The sequence below is a fragment of the Macaca thibetana genome, chromosome 4 (genome assembly GCF_024542745.1).
Source record: "Macaca thibetana thibetana isolate TM-01 chromosome 4, ASM2454274v1, whole genome shotgun sequence".
Lineage (NCBI taxonomy): Eukaryota > Metazoa > Chordata > Mammalia > Primates > Cercopithecidae > Macaca > Macaca thibetana.
In genome coordinates, this window is record NC_065581.1 from 438,847 (window position 1) to 459,008 (window position 20,162).

At 41.3% G+C, this 20,162-nt stretch overlaps 1 protein-coding gene across 10 annotated transcripts in view; it reads right to left on the bottom strand.

Moving 5' to 3' along the window:
- Positions 1 to 20,162, bottom strand: part of EXOC2 (exocyst complex component 2) — a 204,869-nt gene that overhangs the window by 92,708 nt on the left and 91,999 nt on the right. For all 10 annotated transcript variants that reach the window (XM_050788807.1, XM_050788813.1, XM_050788812.1 and 7 more), the window contains 4 exons: positions 15,357 to 15,502; positions 15,137 to 15,218; positions 14,254 to 14,356; positions 8,737 to 8,855 (listed from right to left, as the gene is read on the bottom strand). In XM_050788807.1, coding sequence (XP_050644764.1) covers positions 8,737 to 8,855; positions 14,254 to 14,356; positions 15,137 to 15,218; positions 15,357 to 15,502 — 450 coding nt within the window. The remainder of the gene's footprint in view (positions 1 to 8,736; positions 8,856 to 14,253; positions 14,357 to 15,136; positions 15,219 to 15,356; positions 15,503 to 20,162) is intronic.

Genomic DNA, 20,162 nt, shown 5'->3' on the forward strand with positions numbered 1-20,162 from the left:
TCACATGGCCTTTTTGGCCTGTCTGATCTAAAAAAGATAGATTATTCATTGTAAGGTGAATAGAATCTATTATAAAACAGGAGAAACAGAAAAAAGAGACCTTAATCCAACTTTTTCCTGTGATATTCAACAGCTGTTACTTTACTACACGGGGATCTACAAATGAGTGGTGTGCTATTCCAAAAGAAATCAAATTCTCAAATCCCAGGTTACTGACTTAAAAAAAAACTGCTTAATTATTACAAGTATTAATTACTAGTCTTAATTTTAATTTGGAAGATAAATTGCTTTCAAATTAGAGTTTAAATCAAATCATTATGTAAAATGATTATGTAAACACTTGCTGATCTGCACTCTGGTCATTACAACTGTTTACACAAACTTATGCTATTCACAAATAACAATAACAGTGTCTAATGATATGCGTCTATTCACAAATAACAGTAACAGTTTCTAATGATATGCGTTTCAAGTCTAAGTTGTGGCATGTTAAACATTACCTGGGTTTTTTTCTTTCTCTGAAACAGTGACAAAAGGAAAAGGAAAATCAGAGCGCTGGCTTGCTGGAGGGAAGATCATTTTGATTGCAATCATAAACCGGTACTCTTCTTCCACTTCCCTCTCCTGAATCTACTTTCTCAGTGTGTGCATATACACGGTAGACAGAGTATAGCTTATACATCTTAAAGCAGGTAAATAAAACCCCACTAAGCATTTCATCTTCTAAAGACAATTTTGAAAAACTCTGTCATCGCAGCATGCAAACGAACAAGTGCACAGCAGAAGTCTCCCCTGGAGGTCAGCCCATTGGCAGCTGCACACAGCTCACAAGACACCACCCAAGCGCTGAGCTGCAGGGAGGGAAGATGGACATAAACCAGCATCTCGTATCTGTACTTGCTGCAGTTGTGCCTTTCCTTTTTTTAAACCAACCTCTCTCATCCTGGGTTCATGCTGTGATAAATATTCAGGAGAGAAACAATTTTTTAGATCTCTAGAAAACTGACTCCATAAAAAAAGAAGCTTCCTAACATATAACTTCATTGTAACTTTAAAATTAAAATTATAATTTTGTTAGAAGATTTAGCATATATACAACAATACACTTATACTGACTTTTTAACTATGAACATATTTGTATGGTTCCATAGAAAATTCAATGAATCTGCTAATGGTTTCCTAACAGAGGTTCTAATTTAATGTCACATACAGGAATATGCGAAAAGTTTAATTATACTATGTAAATTCAAAATCATAAATTGTAATAATATGATTTATGCACGTATGTTATGAGCTTGTGTTGAAAATACGGACTTTGTGTACCTTAAGGTTCTTGGAGTAACATAAATGTTTTTATTTCTTACAGCAAGTAATTAATACTCCAGTGAGTGTTAGAAGTTACTAAGAGAGTAGATACTTAGCACAGCCTGTTCTTCAGTTTTCTTTCTGTAGTATCACAGCCCCACCACTGTGATAACTCAAACCGCTCAAGATGGGACATATCGTGTCTACATTTTCAGAGAGAACCTGAGCCAGGTACAAATGTCTTTTCCTCTGCTCTGTGGCTGTTCTGGAGAACTTACTGCTTACCTAACACTCTGGCTCATATTCTAAATGTTGCCTATTGAACCCTAATTCTAATTATGTCCTTTTGAGAAGTTCTAATTAAGTACCTCTCTGAAAGAAGGGAATGCTTACTCTGAGTTGCCTGATGCCTTTTCCCTTAAGTTATCAGACATAGCCAGCATATATTTTAACTCACATTCAGAACAAAGAAAAAAACACCTTTGAAGACCACCTTTAAAAATCCTGTTTGTGAATGTCAGTAGGGGGTTAACCAAAGGCTTTTCCTGGCAGGAAACCTCTGAAGACTCAGTCTAATTTTGGACCTATTTCACAGGAATTTTAAGAGACGGGTGACACTCTTATAAGGTAGTAAAAGTTTAACATGTACAACAATTCAGAACACAAGGCTGCTTTGAACACAGGGGAAGAGAAGCAACATGATTAACCTGTTCAGCCCGGAAAAACACAATAAACTCTTCCATCAGTATTTCAAAGGTTTCAAGATGAGTTTTTAACATATTAACCTTAGTTTGCTCTTGTTTCTCCCATCTTTTTTCACCCTTAGAAAAACCTAAAAGATCGTATTTGGGCTACAGAGTTGCCCAGATATGATGGGCAGAGGCATGTGGAGCGTCTGGAGGTCAAGGCCCAGGGGTGTGTAAGGTGCAAGGGTAAGCTCCCGTCCTGCCTTCGTGCTATGCTCCGAAGGGCACCGTCTGCTAGCACCAGTGTATATTATTACTACAAAAACGAGTCCAGAGAACGATCTAATGCAGGACTCATAGGAATATCAACCGTACGGCAAACTCTGCTGCCAAATGCTTCATCTACAAAAGGATCTTTCTTGGAAAAAGGTAGCTTTGTATGTAGGACTGCTGTCTCTGAAAATCTATCACCATCTTTGCTCATAAAATTTTCTCCGAATACCACAGGGTTACATACAATTAACTTTTTTTTTTTCCCCAAACCACCAAAGTGAAAAGTAAAAGTCTTTGCTTTAAAAAAGCAGACTTAAAAAAATATTTATATGTTAGATTTCTTAGATTCATGCACAAAGACCACATTTACTTTAAAAAGACATCAAGAATTATTTTTCTGTTTAAAATATTTATAGTCTACCCATTTAAAACTGCATTTCATTTCACAAAGCTATTCTTGTTCTTATCCATTGTTCTGCTGGTGGATTTACTTAAACAAGTTTACAGTGTTAGTAGTCTAAGTACTGACATTATAATAAAGGAACTACTTAAAACTTGCTTTCTTTATATTGGAATGTAGTAAGCTTTCATTTTAAAAGCTGGCTCCTGAGAAAACCCGCATAAAAACAATGTAGTTTTACAACAAAGTACCAGATAAAATGTAGGCAGTCCTTTTATGGCAAATCATTTCTAAGCTATTTCTTACTTTAGTAATTGCCTTTTCAAATGCTCCAGCCTTCAGTGGACAGCTATAATCAATTCAAGGAAACAGCAGGTGCCACGCAAACAAGTACTCTGTTACCAAGCACTGGGCATCAGAAAAGAACCAGACACACTCCAATCAAGAGAGAGGTGGCATCCGCTGCAGGCTGCTGGCTCTGCAACTTTACATCCAACTTACTTGCCATGAGTTCCTCTGGCTCTGATGGGGGCACGGTGGGCCTTCCCGGGACAGCCTTGCATTTCCCAGGATCCCTCCTGGGGTACTGGATGCTCTCTTACTCATCTCCATTTTCTTAACTTGCTCATTCTCAGAGCATTTATTTACACTGCATATATAATTTTAGGAGTGAGTGATGAGGTCTACGTAAAATTTCCTTAATAGAATTCACCTATGTATAGCAAAATAGCATAAAAGTAATAAAGACCAGAAGCACTTCATTTAGCTTGGCTAGTTTCAGGCGCAGCTCTTCACGAATCCCCAAGTACCAGCCAGCCTTCCCTTACCAGGGGAATGCTCATCGGCTCTGACTCCAGTGAGAAATCCTGCTCGAGGCAGTATTTGCTCCAACAACGAAACAGAGGGAGGTGTTCAGTCACCTATTTCCCTAAAACTCACCGGTCTGGAGGGAGTGTGATCAGGTGAGAGGGGGAGATCTGGACACTCACTAGTCCCATCCCTACTCAGGATACAGAGGATGAGGGTCTGTCCCCTGGCTTCTATGAGATACCTTTGTCACACGTGAAATAGATCTAAAGTCACCCACAAAACGACAGTTTCCCAGATTTCTTCCCCATCTAAAATGTCACAATTATGAGAGGATGCTCAAAAGAAATTCCAAATAATATTTAGTAGGCCTTCCCCCGTATTAACTTACATTTATGTTACATATAATTAGGACAATGATAAAATATCCACCAAGGGTCCCTCGTCAACAACAGTTGTAGATGACATAAAAGAAAATTTGTGTGTATTCCCAGCAAATGTATAATTCAGGCAAATATTTTATATAAACACATGCACACATATACATACATAGATACAATGACATTACCTGTAGATGTAAATGTAGATATGTGGTTTTTTTTTTTTTTTTTTTTTTTTGAGACGGAGTCTCGCTCTGTCGCCCAGGCTGGAGTGCAGTGGCACGATCTCGGCTCACTGCAAGCTCTGCCTCCCGGGTTCACGCCATTCTCCTGCCTCAGCCTCCTGAGTAGCTGGGACTACAGGCGCCGCCACCACGCCCGGCTAATTTTTTCTATTTTTAGTAGAGACGGGGTTTCACCGTGTTAGCCAGGATGGCCTCGATCTCCTGACCTTGTGATCCGCCTGCCTCAGCCTCCCAAAGTGCTGGGATTACAGGCGTGAGCCACCACGCCCGGCTGTAGATATGTGTATATTAAAGTTAACGTGTGCAATGACATACGCATATAAAAATGATAACAAACAGAAAAATACCGAAGTGCAAACTGGCCAAAGCACACTCTATTTCACTAATGGCGAATTCTCCTTCCATTCGAGGAAACGTTCTGTCTGCATCTATGCCACATCTCACTTACCATTTGCCTATGCACTGAGTATCAGCTCAAAGGCAATGGTATCGATGCACTCAGAAAGATACCGAAGAAATTAAACTTTCTGAATTTGAAATTGGAGTATTTCATATTTTAAAAGTATTCATATTTTAAGTAATGGTCATGGTATTTTGGCTACAGTTTTTCAAAAGAATCCTTATTTCTAAGAATTATATACTGAATTAATTATGGATAAAATGATGTGATCTGTTTTAGAATAATCCAGAGTGAGGAAGGGGAGAGAAGCAGGTAAGACTGGCTATGAGTTGATAAAATGAGACTGGCTATGAGTTGGTAACTGCTGAAGTCAGGGTGAGTATATGGGGTATTGTTACATTATCCTTTCTGCTTTTAAATATATGTGGGATTTTCCAAAATTTAATAGTGAAAATCACTTCTGACCTAAGTTCAAAAAACCACCCCAATTTTCCAGTTAAAAGGCTCTCATGTGCTAGAATTACCTACATTTAGATTAGCAGTGTTTACTGACAATGACAGAGGGAACAGTTAAGCATGGTCTGAATGTCAAAAGAAAAAATAAAACGTGAATTTAAGACATTTATATTGTACTGACATTAAAATTGTAAAGTTCAAAGAGTAGTAAGGAATTGTTTCTCCTTTTCTTTTTTTTTGAGATGGGAGTCTTGCTCTGTTGCCCAGGCTGGAGTGTAGTGGTATGATCTTGGCTCACCATAACCTCTGCCTCCTGGGTTCAAGTGATTCTCCTGCCTCAGCCTCCTGAGTAGCTGGGCCTATAAGCACGTGCCACCATGCCTGGCTAATTTTTGTATTTTCAGTAGAGATGGGGTTTCCCTACGTTGGCCAGGCTGGTCTCAAACTCCTGACCTTATGATCCACCTGCCTCGGCCTACCAAAGTGTTGGGATTACAGGCGTGAGCCACCGCACCGGCCCTCCACTTTCTAATGAAAAGATGAAGTAAAGCAAGTAACCTGAGGCACTGCTCCCATTTCATGCACATTCTTTCGATTATTTCCCAAGTGATGAACAAGGTACACAACAAGCTTGCTCAGAGTAAGTGAGTTACATAAAAGCTTCTGCCACCTTTTCTTTTTCCAAAATGCTGACTTCAAGCAATTTAGAATGAATACATATAGCAGTACATTAAGATGTCAGGGAAGGGAAGATGAAGGCGTGTTTCCCTCTATCTCTGAGAAAGATTCAGACCTTTGGTGACGGATATTTAGGTAAAGAAATGACAAGATAGATGAAATTTTCTGGAATTTTTCCAATTATGTTGTCTTCATAAATTACACACATATTCCAGAAATTCAAATATTTTCATACCAAATTATGTGTTCAGATTAAGTAGGAAAATCCTCGGTCAGACCACACATCCTACTGGTACCCGGTGAATATTGTGCTGCATTCATCACCGCCTTTGCTGGAGAGCAGTGACATTTGTTGGGCACCTGAAAGTGTCTGGAACGCTTCTCAGTGCCTATCTAGGAAAGTGACTGTCGTTGTTCAGGTTCAACTGAGATTTCACCTCCTCTAGGAGACGTCCCTGGACTCCCCTCAACCAGACTGCACCCTCCTGTCACACATTTTCATAAATTCTGTACTCCCCACTTCCTCACACTTTTCACTATCCCGACCGAATACATGCCTACGTGATTTTTTAGGTGATGTGTTTCTCACTAGATGACAAGCTCCAAGAGGCCAGCTCGCACTGCACTTCCTGCTCCAGGCACGGCACCCAGCGTCCTGGTGATCAGCCCTGGCTGCACCTGAACCACCCGGGAGCTTGAAAATGCCTACGCCTGGGTTCCAGCCACAGGGACTAGAATGTGCTTGGCACGGAGGGAAGGGGTAAGGCCAAGAATTGAGAATTAGTTGTTAAAAAGCCCCAGTGGACTCTGATGGGTCCTTAAGGTTGAGAGCTCTGCCGAACAGAGTAGACTCAAAAATTATTAGTGGAATCAACAGAGAAATAAATATGTAAGCTTCTCTAAATATTCCCAAAGACTACAGACTATGTGTAACATTTGCTGTCATTTTCACTTGCTAAAAAATCTAAAATAATTAATAACATTAATGGGGATGTTGACATGGCTTCAGCAGAGATATTTGGGTTTTCTTAAATATCAAGCCTAGAAAAAATGGAATCAGAGCTGGAAAGTCCTCAAACCCAAGCCAACTAATTCATGACAAAACTATGCTAGAAATAAACAATGGCGACCTCTCCATTGTACTTCCTTCTCTGCCAAGACTGCTCTCCTGTTACAGCTCCGAATCCTCCCAGGGACCTGATGAGGACCACTACCCTTCTTATGTCATCCAGTTAGGGGCTCAGGCCACTGACTCTGCGTTTGCCAGAGTCACCACCAACAGCCTAAGAGCAATCACAAGGACGTTTCTCTTTCACCTTCTGCTTCGTCTCAGGGATTTTGCTGACCACTCCCTTCCGTGTTTCCCTCCTGCCATGACCACCCTCCTTCGTTCCCCTCACAGGCTTCTCTTCCTCTACCAGTCCCTTAAACGTTACTTGTCAGGACTCTTTCCTGGGTTTGCTTCTTTTTTCATCTTCCTGGGTAAATGCGTGAGTTCCAAGGGACCACCTGTACGCCCACCATGCTCAAATTTCTCAGGCTCTAAATCCAACTACTTTCATCTCTACTTCCATGTCAGATAACCCCAAGTCAAGCTGTCCAAACAAAGGGGCAGAATCGCTTTTCTCCCCCATGTTCCCTAACTCAATGGCACCACCACCCTAACTGGCTGCCAGTCAGCCATCTGGGTATCACTGCTCATCCCTCCTCCTCTTCACTCGTCCATCATCCAGCCCTATCAATTCTATTCCTGAACGGCCCTAGAGTCCGTGCTCTTCCTCACATGCCCACCACCTCCACACTAGGTGGGGTGCCTGTCTCCTCACCAGCTTCGCTGCTCTGGACTTGCTCCCTCTCATCCACCTACCACGGACGGCCAGAGTCGTCATCTTTTCAAAAGTAAGTCTGAGCTGGTCTTCCCCCAATCCACTGGCCGCCACTTAAAATCCGTCACCGACTCCCCAACGCGCTCCGGGTGAAGTCTGAACTTGTCACGGGGCCAAGAAAGCTCGTCTCCTCACTCCACCTCCACGCTCTAAGCTCCAGGCACACAGGATTCGGAGGGCTTTTCGTGCTTGTAACCTGTGTACATTCTCCCTTCCTGGAACAGTCTTAAACACCTTCCTCCTCTATTTCAACTGGCCAATGCAGAGAGCCTTCCGATCTCAAAAGAGATGTCACTTCCTTCAGCTCTCAGAACGTCACTCCCCTGACCTCAAAACCCGGGATCAGAGGCTCCTCCTAGGCACTCCAATGTCACTGGGAACTTCCCCAGTCATAGGAAACAGCACATCATATTCTAACAGCTGGCTAGTTCCCTGTTTCCCCTACTACTTTGTGAGCTTGCATGAGCCAGGCCCTTGTCTGTTGTCCTGACTACTGTGACTTTAGCACCCAACAGCGTCTGCAGCATAGCAGGCGTTCAGTACACTCAATATTCTTCAAATGACAGCACACAAACAAAGCCAATAAACCTGCATGCAAACAGGCCTTTGACTTCTCTCCCCCAGCTTCCCTCGGGGCCGCCACACAGGTGGCCCCTTTCTCAGGCGGAGGTGGCTAGTAGGCACTTTTCATCCTTCCAGTTCTAATATGGAGGCTTTTCTGAGACAGTCCCACACCAGCCATCTAAAGCATTCTCCTCAGTCACTCCCTTTTGGAACATCCTGATTTTCTTTTTTCTTTTCCTCACCTGTCCCAGCATTTGTTCGGTTAGTTACATGCCTCGTGGCTTTCCCTTCCTCCAGCAGTAACTCCGGGAGGCAGTGGCTCCGTCTTGCTAGCACTGGGTGCAGTGCACGGCACACAGCAGGACTCAACATACACGTGACGAAACGATGTACAGACTGGCAGTTACCAAAGACCGATGTCACTTCCTCAGCATCACACTGCCTGCCCCGAAACGCCAACACTGCCCATCAACCACAAAACAGACATGATACAAGAGCTGTCCCTTTTCATCAGTACAATGCTAACCAGTGGCCAAAAAACCCACAAAAGAAACAAAAGATGATCGGTAGTCATTGCCTTCATCGTTAAAACATTTCCAAAATGTATTTAAATGACATGAAGGAATCACATAATACACTGGAAGAGAAATCCTTGCCTTTCAGATCTTTCACGTAGCCCTCTTTGCAGCTATGCATGAGCTGAAGGATCCACTTGTGCTGGGCTCCGATGCATTGCCACGCAGGGTCACCAGGGGTATGAAGGTCAGACAGGTACCTGAAAAAGCAAGTCCAAGGTTGAGGCCAAAGGGAAATGCTGGCATATTTTAAAATCATTACTTTTTAAAGGCTACAATTATATCAATTAGTCTTGTCCCCTGTCAAAGATTAGTCTTTAATATTTAGTTCTCAATGAAATATATTCAAATTTCTTAGCTAAGTGAGATGGCTCCTGCTTGTAATCCCAGCACTTTGGGAGGCTGAGGTGGGTGATCACCTGAGGTCAGGAGTTTGAGACCAGCCTGGCCAATGTGCTGAAATCCCGTCACTACTAAAAATACAAAAATTAGCAAAGGGTGTTGGTGTGCGCCTGTAATCCCAGCTACTCGGGCGGCTGAGGCGGGAGAATCGCTTGAACCCAAGAGGCAGAGGTTGCAGTGAGCGGAGATCTCACCACTGCACCGCAGCCTGGGCGACAGAGCGAGACGCCATCTCAAAACAAACAAACAAACAAGCAAACAAACAAAAAATAAATAAATAGCAGAGCTTAAAATTTTTTTTCATATCATAAATGAAAAAACTATTAAGAACAGCTCTCTGTAAAAAGACAAGGACGATTTGCAGTGATCCATCTACTCGATGAGCATTTCTCTTTATATTTACATTTAGCTCACAGAGTTTTTCTACTGAGTTCAGAGTCATTACATTGGACACAGGTGGGAGCCAGCAGACACTGGGCAAATAGTTTTTAAATCGTAGCTTTTTAATTCCTTTCTGATACGAAACACGGCCACGAGATGGCAGTATGGCACTGCTTCTAGCGACATGAGGGCCAACCCAACTGTGAGGAGATTTGGAGTCAACTCACCTCTAAAGTCCACACTCATGACTGAGAAAATATTTCCCTAGAAAATACAGTATAGTTCGATGCTTTTCTTAGTTCCTAAATATTCTTAAAATATTTCAAGTCTTTGTATATAAAACACCCAAACCCATAGAGACCATTTAAATATATTTCAACAGAAAAACTTCTGTCAAATATTATTTAAGATTTGGCCCTCAGCCCTCACAAAATATAAAATATAGCAAGCTAAATCCAATTAAATCAACTCCAAGAGCATGTCCAAATGAATTTATTGTCTTACAACTGTTGTTAAGCCATATGCTGTCCTTTGTCTCTGGTCTAGAGGTTTCTGTTCAGTGGCAAATGTCATCAATGGCTCCAGGCTGACCTGGGGCCAGACCTCAGTCCCTCAGGAGTGTGCCCATGCTTCCAGCCCATTCCTCCAGTGGTGAGCATGTGTTACTCAGGTATCTCAATCAGCAGCCAATCAGAGGAGAAACAAATCCACTTTGTAATATGTTAGCAACAAATAAAATGCTGAGAACACTGACATTCCCAGCTGACGGGGAGGGCCTGGGTGCTGTGGGGAGCTGGATATCCAGGCATCTGCAGAGGGGCCGCACTCAGGCTGCCCAGAGGTGGCCAAGAAGTGCCATCTCCTCCCTGTGACCACCGGCAGCTGCAAACAGGATGTGTTTCTGTGCGGAGAAAGTGGCAGCTCAATTAGAAGGAAGAGCTTTGCCCAGATTAAGAAGTCACCAGGGCTGCTCCTCATAAATAAGAAGAGCATTCTGAGGAAAAAAGTACAATCTAACCAGCTACATTTAGCTTGGCACAGGCGATTCATTTCAGATTCCAAAATCCAATCTGATTCTTTCTCTCACACAGGCTTTCTTCTTTTATTACCTGAACGGTAAATACAACAAATAGTACATTGTGTCTCTTCTCCCCAAAGAAGTGATTCTATGCTTTCCTGCTGGGGATAATGCATTTCAGTTCTCCCTAAATAGGCTTGTTTCGCCTCCAAACACCTCTGCAATGCTTTCTCCCAACACTTTCACTCACGTAGCCCTCAGATTCGGTATTAGCAGTAAAATACAGAGATATTCTTTTAGGGACGGTGTTCCTTTTAATGTTAAATTACTGAACAGGAATGTAGACAGTTCAGTACAAGGGTTCCTTTTCCAGGAGTACAGCTAGAGGAACCAATAAGCTTTGCTTAGTAACTTTTTACATTAGACGTCTCTTTAAAATGTTGACTGTGTCCTTGCAAAACTTAGTAACAAAAGACTTTTTCTATCATCTTATTAACGGGCACTAAGGTAAAGGAGTTTATAAGAGTTTTACAAAGCAAGATAAAGTTGTTCTCTTAGAAATTCTAGACTCAGTTCAAAAGTATGACAACTTGTGCTGGGCTCTTCAAATAAGTTTCTTGTTTACTTTTAGGATGCAGCTAAAAATAAGTTCCATTTCAAAGCTCTTTGTTTAGAACGATACATGTTACTGCCATTTCTTTTAAAACTGCATATTAAGAACACTTTTTAAAAAGGCTTTTTAGATTAAAAAGCAATGTAAAGAATGTTAATTATGATGAACACAGGCTCAGTATTTTAAAATTTAAGAATTAAGAAAGTTTTTAGTCATATTTGACGTGATCTTCTCACAGCTACACTGCTGTGGAAAGGGATATGCAGAGCTTTGCTTCCTGCCAGCATCAAGGCAGAAATAAGGAGAGGGAGAAGAACTGGGAAGGTTTAAATTAGATAAAATAGAGAACGATATTGGAAAAAATTGTGAACAATAGTAAGACAATATAGCGGTAATCTGATTTTCCCTTCTACTGTGCATAATTTGAACTATGTAAGAAAATGAATACATTGTTGTTCACGATAAAGCTATCTCTATTCCTACTTGATGTTCACAAATTTCAAAGTCCAACAGGTATTTGACCTGGTTCTGATCTTATTTTTCTATTTCTTAGTGACTAAACATTTAATTTAAAAAGGTAACGATTGCTCAGTATTTTCTCAAAGCATCATAAATAAAATAATCATAAAAAAATACATAAATTATTGTTGACTTGCTTATATTTTTGCTCTTTTGCCTTTAAGATGACAGGAAAAATGGTAGTTAAAAGACTACTTAAAAGAATCTTTTTTGGCACCACCACCTTTTAAAGGATATCCAGTAAGTTACATAGTCATAAGAACTGCACGAGTTATCCATTCAGATGGTAACTCACAACATAAAGAATCTGTACACTCAGTAAGATTTAACACATTACTATAGGCAAGTTTAAAATAACAAGTGTAAACAGGCCAGAAATACACAAAGCACACACAGCGAAGGAGCAGAGCAGGAAGCAGAAGCCTCAGGGCGTCTGACGCTACCCAGCTGCGTGTCCTGGACGCGACGCTCAGCCTCCCTGGAACTCTGTAGCTTTCTAGGTAGAAAATAGAGCAGTGGGATAACTAACGTGTGGTTTATTTCCAGCTTTAAACTTCGAGGATTCCACAAACCAGGAAAAACCCCACATACATTCGTTCTTATGAAGGCAGCTTAGAGAGAAGCAAGGGTGGGCTCTGAAGCCAAACAGGCATCCCGTCCCCCTAGTCACTGTGTGTGCTGGGCAAGCTTCGGTGTTTTCACCTGTCCAGTGGGCACCACACAAGCGTCCTTTCGTGGTGGTGATCAGGATTAGAGAGGACACGTAGAACACATCCCACACGGTGCCTGAGCACGCCACACACGTGCAGGGGTGGCAGCCTGCAATCACAGTGCCCTCTCTTTATCCCACCGCCAGTGCCTCTGCTGGCTTCCTCCTGGGCAATACTAGTATGCTGCCAGGGACGACAGCTCATACACCCGCCGTACGCCTCGTCACTAGGACACAGGTCCAGGTGCGGATCCTTTCCCAGTTCACAACTGCACACACAGCAGCTTTCAGGCCAGACCCTCTTTCCGAGACAGTCTTTTCTTTTCAGAGACAGGATCTTGCTGTCACCCAGGCTCGAGTGCAGTGGTACAATTACATCTCACTGCAGCGTTAAACTCCTGGGCTCCTCAAGAGATCCTACTGCCTCAGCCTCCTGAGTAGCTGGGACGACAGACGCGCATCCCCACATCTGGCTCACTGTTGATTTTTTGCAGAGACCAGGTGCTGCTATGTTGCCCAGGCTAGTCTTGAACTCTTAGACTCAAGCAATCCTTCTACTTTGGCCTCCCAAAGTGCTGGGATCACAGGTCTGGGCCACCGTGCCTATTCCTGAGACATTATTTTCAAAAATCACACGGGACCACAGCTAAATTCATAAATACAGAGTCTACTGTCATTTTACAGCCACTGGATACTCAGTCAATGTCACTAATTCAAGGGGAAAAACCATTAAGTTTGGAAAATAAGTTATTCTGAGAACAAAGGCCAAACTCAAAAACTCCTAGCAGAAAATGAGGTTAGTATTTTTAATCACAGATATAAAAACCTTAAAATTTATACGCTTTATCTCCAAATCCTGACATAAACTACATGCATATAAAATTTACGGACTACTTTGTATGTGCCGGGGGAGGTATTAAATCCTTAAATGTATTTCTGATTATCTCTGCAACTACCCTGAGATGCAGATTTGATTACCATGTCCATTTCACAGATGAAGAAACTGAAAAACAGAACTCAAGTCAGTTGCCCAAAGTTAACAGCTAGTTCCTATTATGTGATACTGTTTCGCTCTAAGGCCTTCTCTTCATATCCTGTGAAATTCACCTCTCTTAATATTACTGCAATTTTTTTTTTGAGACGGAGTCTCACTCTGTTGCCCAGGCTGGGAGTACAGTGGCATGAGATCTCGGCTCACTGCAACCTCCGCCTCCCAGGTTCAAGGGATTCTCCTGCCTCAGCCCCCTGAGTAGCTGGGATTACAGGCACACAGCACCATGCCCAGCTGGTTTTTGTATTTTTAGTAGAGATGGGGTTTCACCACGTTGGTCAGGCTGGTCTCGAACTCCTGACCTAGTGATTCGCCCGCCTCGACCTCCCAAAGTGCTGTGCTGGGATTACAGGCATGAGCCACCGTGCCTGGCCCAATATTACTACAATTTTTTAAAAAGTATGCTCACTTGGTGACTTTATTTCTCTCTCACTGACCACTAAAGGCTTGGAAATCAGAAAGCTATTCCAGGCTAAAACCTTCCAGAACTTACTCTACTGTTAAGCAGCAGCACATCTTGTGGCGTAACGCACTTCCCACCCAGTGTGTGGCAGTGTTCTGCTTTCAGCCACGCAGGGAGCCCCTCTTCACAGCATACGGGCACCCACACCATCCCCCAGGCGAGGCACCCCTTGCTCAGCAGGAGGAAGAGGCTGAGACTACTTTTCCTTTCCCGAAAATGGCAGAGTTGTCTTAAAAAGTAACTCCATAACTACTCCCAAATCTGTTAGTATTCAAAAGAATTCTGATGTTCTACACCAGACACCTCTAAATTTCTGCTATTTGTCTTCCCCTTCACCGTTTCATAATCTCCTAAAGTCCCTCAAGTTAGCCTTAAGGTTACACGATACATCCAGTACCAAACAGATACACATGATTCAGCAAAATGTTTGCAGAAGATTTACCTTATGTAACGCTTCTGGTCATGTAAGGTTGATGGTGTCTCAAGCAATTTATCCAGAAGTAATTCTCTTAAAGCTTCAATCCTTGTTTCTACTTCAGCATAATCTATTTAAAAAGAAAAGAATACACAAGATTTACAGAATGAAAATTAAAATCAAATTTCAGAAAGCAGAATAGTAGTTGCTTTCGTGGGGTGAGGGCCGACTAACACAGAGGCACCAGGGCCCTGTCTACAGTCATCGGACACTGCCTCAGGTGTAGGTTACAAGGGTGATTGTATTCGTCCAAACTCACTGACCTCTAACATGTAAGGTCTGCACACTTCACTGCATGTATATTTTACCACAATAAAAAACTAAATTCAGTTTTCTGAGTCCCTACAGATTTCATTTTTAAATTTAATAAAGCCCTGTGATATTTCTCCTGGTGGATAAGGGTTTAACCAAAAAGCATTTTAAACTTTTATATTTTTCTGTAACTCTGGCATTGGAAATAATTTCAAAAGATGTTGAGTTTCCTTTAAATGAGTTAAGAATTCATAAGTCTATTGGTCTCTCTGAAGACGGGAAGATTAAAATGTAGGTTTCCATCTCTATAAAATACTTGTCATTGATTCTTTCCAGTAAACTAAGACTCCTTAATAGCATTGCGGTTAACAAATGGCAAAGAATGTCTCAGGCTAACAACCTAGTCACGGTTGCTCATTTTCACTACGTATCAAATAAGAAAAGTCATCCGGTTATTTCTGAAGTAATTGTTTTACATTTTAAAGAGAGCCTCATATAAACAAAAACTGAAACTCACATAACATTCTTTGCAGAACACATTCCACATTCTTCCTATAAAAGGAAAGTAGAAGATCTAAAAGTAATAAATGAATCTTACATTTCTTGAAAACTTGCACCTCCGTTTTCCCAAAAAGTGACTTGGCCTTTTCATAATCATTAATAACCACATCATAATCACCCTTTAAAATAAAGAAACATTTTGAAAACTGTCATTAAAGCAAAATGAAGACATTTTGTTAATATAAAACACATCTTAAAAAATCTTAAAAATGTATGACATCTATAACCATATGTACATAAATAAATATGTACTCTACCTTTTGAATATTCCTTTCAATATTTAGAGGAAGGTTGAAAAGAAACTTAAATCGCTGAAGCACATTGAGTGCATTTCTAGTGGAATCTGCCTTGTCTTTCCGACCTAGTACTTCTTGAAACAATGTGTCCGCAGTATTACTTGCTCCTGTTTTAAAGGGAGGAAAGGAAACTGAGATGAAAGCTGATTTTCATCAGAAAATGTGTAACTGGGCACTAGAAACAAAATGTGAAGACTGCTATTGTAGTTTTACATGAAAACTCAACAGACTGTTTTAAGGTTAGGGTCTCTTTTATGGTTTGCTAAAATAAAATTTCCATTTTGCCTAAGTCTTTTCATATGTTAAGAATGGTATCCAATATAAAAACAACCATATTTACCATGCCCAAATAAATTCTCTACTGTGAACCTACATTTATTTTCGTTACTCTTCTAAATTTTGTAGCCATTATGGGCCCTGAGGTTATTTCAGAACTTCATACAATAGGGTAAAACACATACATATGCATGTGTGTGCGCACACATGTACATTAGCTAAACTCTGTGGACTCAATATCTACACATGGGATAATAAACAAAACAAGGAAATCATTTTCAGAAAAGTTGCTCAAAAGAAATATTTAAAACGAATTCTATTTCTTGGCAGAATTATCTCTACGTACAGTCAAAGAAAATTACATAAGTAATTTACAAATGACAAACGTGAAGGCAGCACCATGAATATTTCTTAAATCAGTAATTCTTATAAAAGTATACATGAGCTGCACATTTCCTAGGTTTTTTTTTTCTTTTTACCTAAAAGACCTCAAACTATATGAATTGCTGTAATGAAAGAGTTGCTTTATCTAAAGCAAAATTTGCTGTGTACAAAAATAGTTTAAATTTTGCAACTTGTGAATTAGTTTTAATTAACCACAACGAAAGGAGAGAAAAAAGATAAACTGCTTTCGGTTGTTTGATCGCTGCTTGTAAAAAGTTTCTGCATTATCTGGTCTAGTGACTATACTTTAAGCAAAGATGAAAAACTTGCCTCAGTCTCACTGGGTGGCTCGCATGCAATATTCTCTAGTGCACACCGTGGGTGGCCTCATCCTGTTAAAAGTCATCTTTGTAACATGATTGCTTTATCTAAATAATGTTTAAATTCTGTTGAGATTTTAAAGGCCTGATATAAAAACTTTGTTTTGTCAGGATAACTGTTGTCACCACACGCTATTTAATGCAGAATACTACATTTCTATTATAAGATGAGAAAAAATATATTTCCTTCTTGCCAGCAAACCACACACTGGAGGCTGAATTAGGATTTCAAATCTGGTCGGGCTAAAACTTTCTGCGGTCAAAGAAAATTATTTTAAAGTATTTATCATTTAAAAAATACAAATTTCATGAATTGAGGCTCATAAATGAATAGGCATGTACAGGAGCCTGAATCTTTTTAAAAGGTTAATTACTTATGTGTTAGATTTGGATGTTAAATCACCAAGCACTGTGTTTTTACATTTTTTATTAGTTTTTAGTATAATGAAATTTGAGGCTAAAAGTATGAGTTCAAAATTAGATTTTTCTCATCTTATTTTTAAAGTTGTAAAATATTATCAACTAATAATTTTAACTCCTCTAAAAAGTATGAAAACAGGTACAGAAAGAAAACCCACTTATAATTAAATAAAACAGACAGAGAAAAATTTATACATGAAAAATTATAAACTATAAAATTATAAGTTTATTTATGCCAAAATTTATGTGCTTATATGTTGAGAATTTTAATTTATACTGAGAAATAAGTTACTGAGAAATTATAAGTTATGAGATTATAATATTTAATTTAGAGATAACTTCTGTCTATAAATTATTGTTCTGTTGTAAATTTTATTGTATTCACAATAAAACTGAAGTTCCCAACTCTGATATTAGATAATATATTCAGTAATAAAATACATGAGGGCAGTGAAACCAAGATTTGTGCAAATAGAGAAAAATCACCAGTAGCTCACAAAATGCATTTTACGTCTTTCTTCTCTAGGGCTACTAATAAGACAACAAAATCATGAAAGAAAAGGGGTGCTCTTCACACGTGAGGCTGATGTCACAGATAATGCCACCAAGAAGGCATCAACAAAGGTCATCCCATAAAAACCCCCGTGTGCTAATCCACACACATTCTCACACCAAGAACACCCAATTTTAAGGCAGCTGGTAGGGGTTTGAACATCAGTGTCCAGCCACAGAATAAGTCTAACTGGAGTGGATGGCCATGACTCTGGCCTCAGAGGCTGCAGAACAAATCCTGATCTACATTTGGCAGCCTTGGGCAAACTAAGGTCTGGAACTTGGTCCTTTCTCCTCACCCAAAGATGGTCTCCAACACCAGTGAATTTGGACAATGCCTCTCACTGTCTCAGTCACACAGGAACTGCAAGAACTAACAGCAATGCTGTTGTGAACGCAACGTGGCTGCCACCTGTGTAGTCAGGTCTGTGGAGCAGAAAAATTTTCCTGCGGCGCAAGATGGGAAGTCAAGTCCAGCCAGCATTACACCCCAATCAGTGGAACTCATACCTGCCCAGTGATCTTACATCCTTAACAAGGGAACAAGCATTTTTACATGTGCCAGGAACTCCTGTCGTCTAGAAGACCTAGTCCTGTAATTCTAATGGTGTCTTACAATTTCAAGCATGTTTATTTAAAGTAAATATTATGCTTTCTCTTATTTCAAAGTGACCATTTGGTCCTTTCCTTGGTACTGACACTGGAGACAGACCACGGAAGTGATTTCTAATCTGCTCTCTGCTTGATGGGAATGGAGAGGTCAGAGGCAGGATAGAAGGAACGCCCCTCACCTGCTGCCCCACCCACGACAGCACAACGTATCCCAGGAATAAGCAAGCTGAATGAGATTAGGAAGCGAAACATCAGGGCGCCCGGAAAATTAGGGTAACTCTAAAATGTACAAATTCACAAAGAGACTTAACCACCTCAATTTCAACAGACTAGAAAATGACTAGATAGGCTGTTGGCTCTACCATAATGATGCTACACGGACAAGATCATTAACAGCACTGAAAGCCTGTTCCCAGCACCACGCCCGACCCTCTATGTGGAGTATCCGGAACTGGAACCTGGGCGATGAGGAAGAGCTGACGTCAGCACGGGCCCTTCTCAAAAGCAGCTGCCAGCATCTCTTCATCTCCAAGTTGAGTTGGCAGCTTGAAACCAACTCCAATGGGAGTATTTACACCTTAGAAATTGGGAAATGCTAATATTAGGGCTAATTTTCTTCCTTTCTTTCCTTTCTTTCTTTCTCTCTCTCGCGCTCTCTGTCTCTCTCTCTATCTCTCTCTCTCTCCACTTCCGCCTCCTCTTCCTCTTCTTCTTTTTTTTTTTGGAATGCCCGTTGTGAAATATTTACTGGCCAGCCACTGAGTAAATGTCAGTTTCTTTTCCACATCCTGGCCCTTCTGGATATTCCCTAGTGTTCCAAATCCTTAGCTTTCTTCTTTCATTTTGCACGTAGTACTTGGGATAAATCATTCAATCCTGTTTGTTCAACGACCATCTTCATGTTGGTGACTCCCAAATCTGTGTTTCAAGATGTGTCTGCGAGCGTAAGAGCAATCCTTAAAAATATTTTCACTAGACGTACAATAATGACAGCCGATAAGGACATGAAGCGCTGATGCTATGCCAGGTGCGATTCTAAAGCCCTCCTGTGTATTAGTTGACCTGCACATGGCTATGTCGCTGTAAGACAGGCACTGTTTTTACCCCCGTTTTATGTTGGAGGCAACCGAGGCACAGGGGTTCTTCAACTTGCCCAGCGTGACGCAGCGGGACACAGGAAGAGCCAGCAAGAACGCATCGGCACGCCCCTCAGGAATCTCAAATTCAACATGCTGTAAGTTGAACTGAATGTTCTCATCTCCGTGCCTCTCCTTATGCCCCAAACATGCTCCTTCATCCATCTGAGGCCGGACATCTGTAAGTCACCAACGACTACTTCCTTTTCCCTGTGTAACATATCAAACCTTCCCTGTCCCTTCCCCTTTCTCACCTGCCACTTGCTCTACCTTCATTAGCAGCCACGTCACCCTTACATTACTTTATTCCACTACTACACACATGACTGCTGACACGGCGTAACATGCCTACCGTCCACTTCTGGCTGCTCCCTTCTTGCCTCTGATGTACCTCCCTTCTCATCCATTCCCTACACAGATGGCAGACTGCTCTTTAAAAATCTCCTATCGCTCCGTTATTGAAACTCCTTCGATGGCTCACTATTTGTCTTGAGAATAAAGACAGATTCCACACCACTGCACAGCAAGTTGGTCAGGGGCAGACCCCGTCTACCCTGAGGCCACACCTCTCCTATCTGCACACAGCCACACTGGACCCTGCTTCCTGGGCTACGGCCTATCTCCGCTCTGAACTCACGCGCTGGCCCTGCTGGGACATTCCTGCCCCCCTCCACTCAGCTGCCCACCGCCAGCCTCTGCTTGTCCGGCTACTTCCTGCTCCTCTCTTAAGGTTCCTGTAACCTCCCCTGGTATTCTCTGCACTCAACTTTTTGGCTGGCTTCCCCTTTTGTGGGCTTTAGCCACAGCTGAGGACTCCCACCAGAGCAGTATTATCACACCATCATCTGATCACCTGAATATGTGTGTGTATCTTCCATTCAGCCATAATCTCCAGACATAAAGTACATGTTTTATTTTTATATCCCTAGGATAAAGCAAACGTGCTCGATAAATGCTTACAGAAGAAGGACTAAAAGTTGCTGCATGAATCGATGACCAGTGTCTTA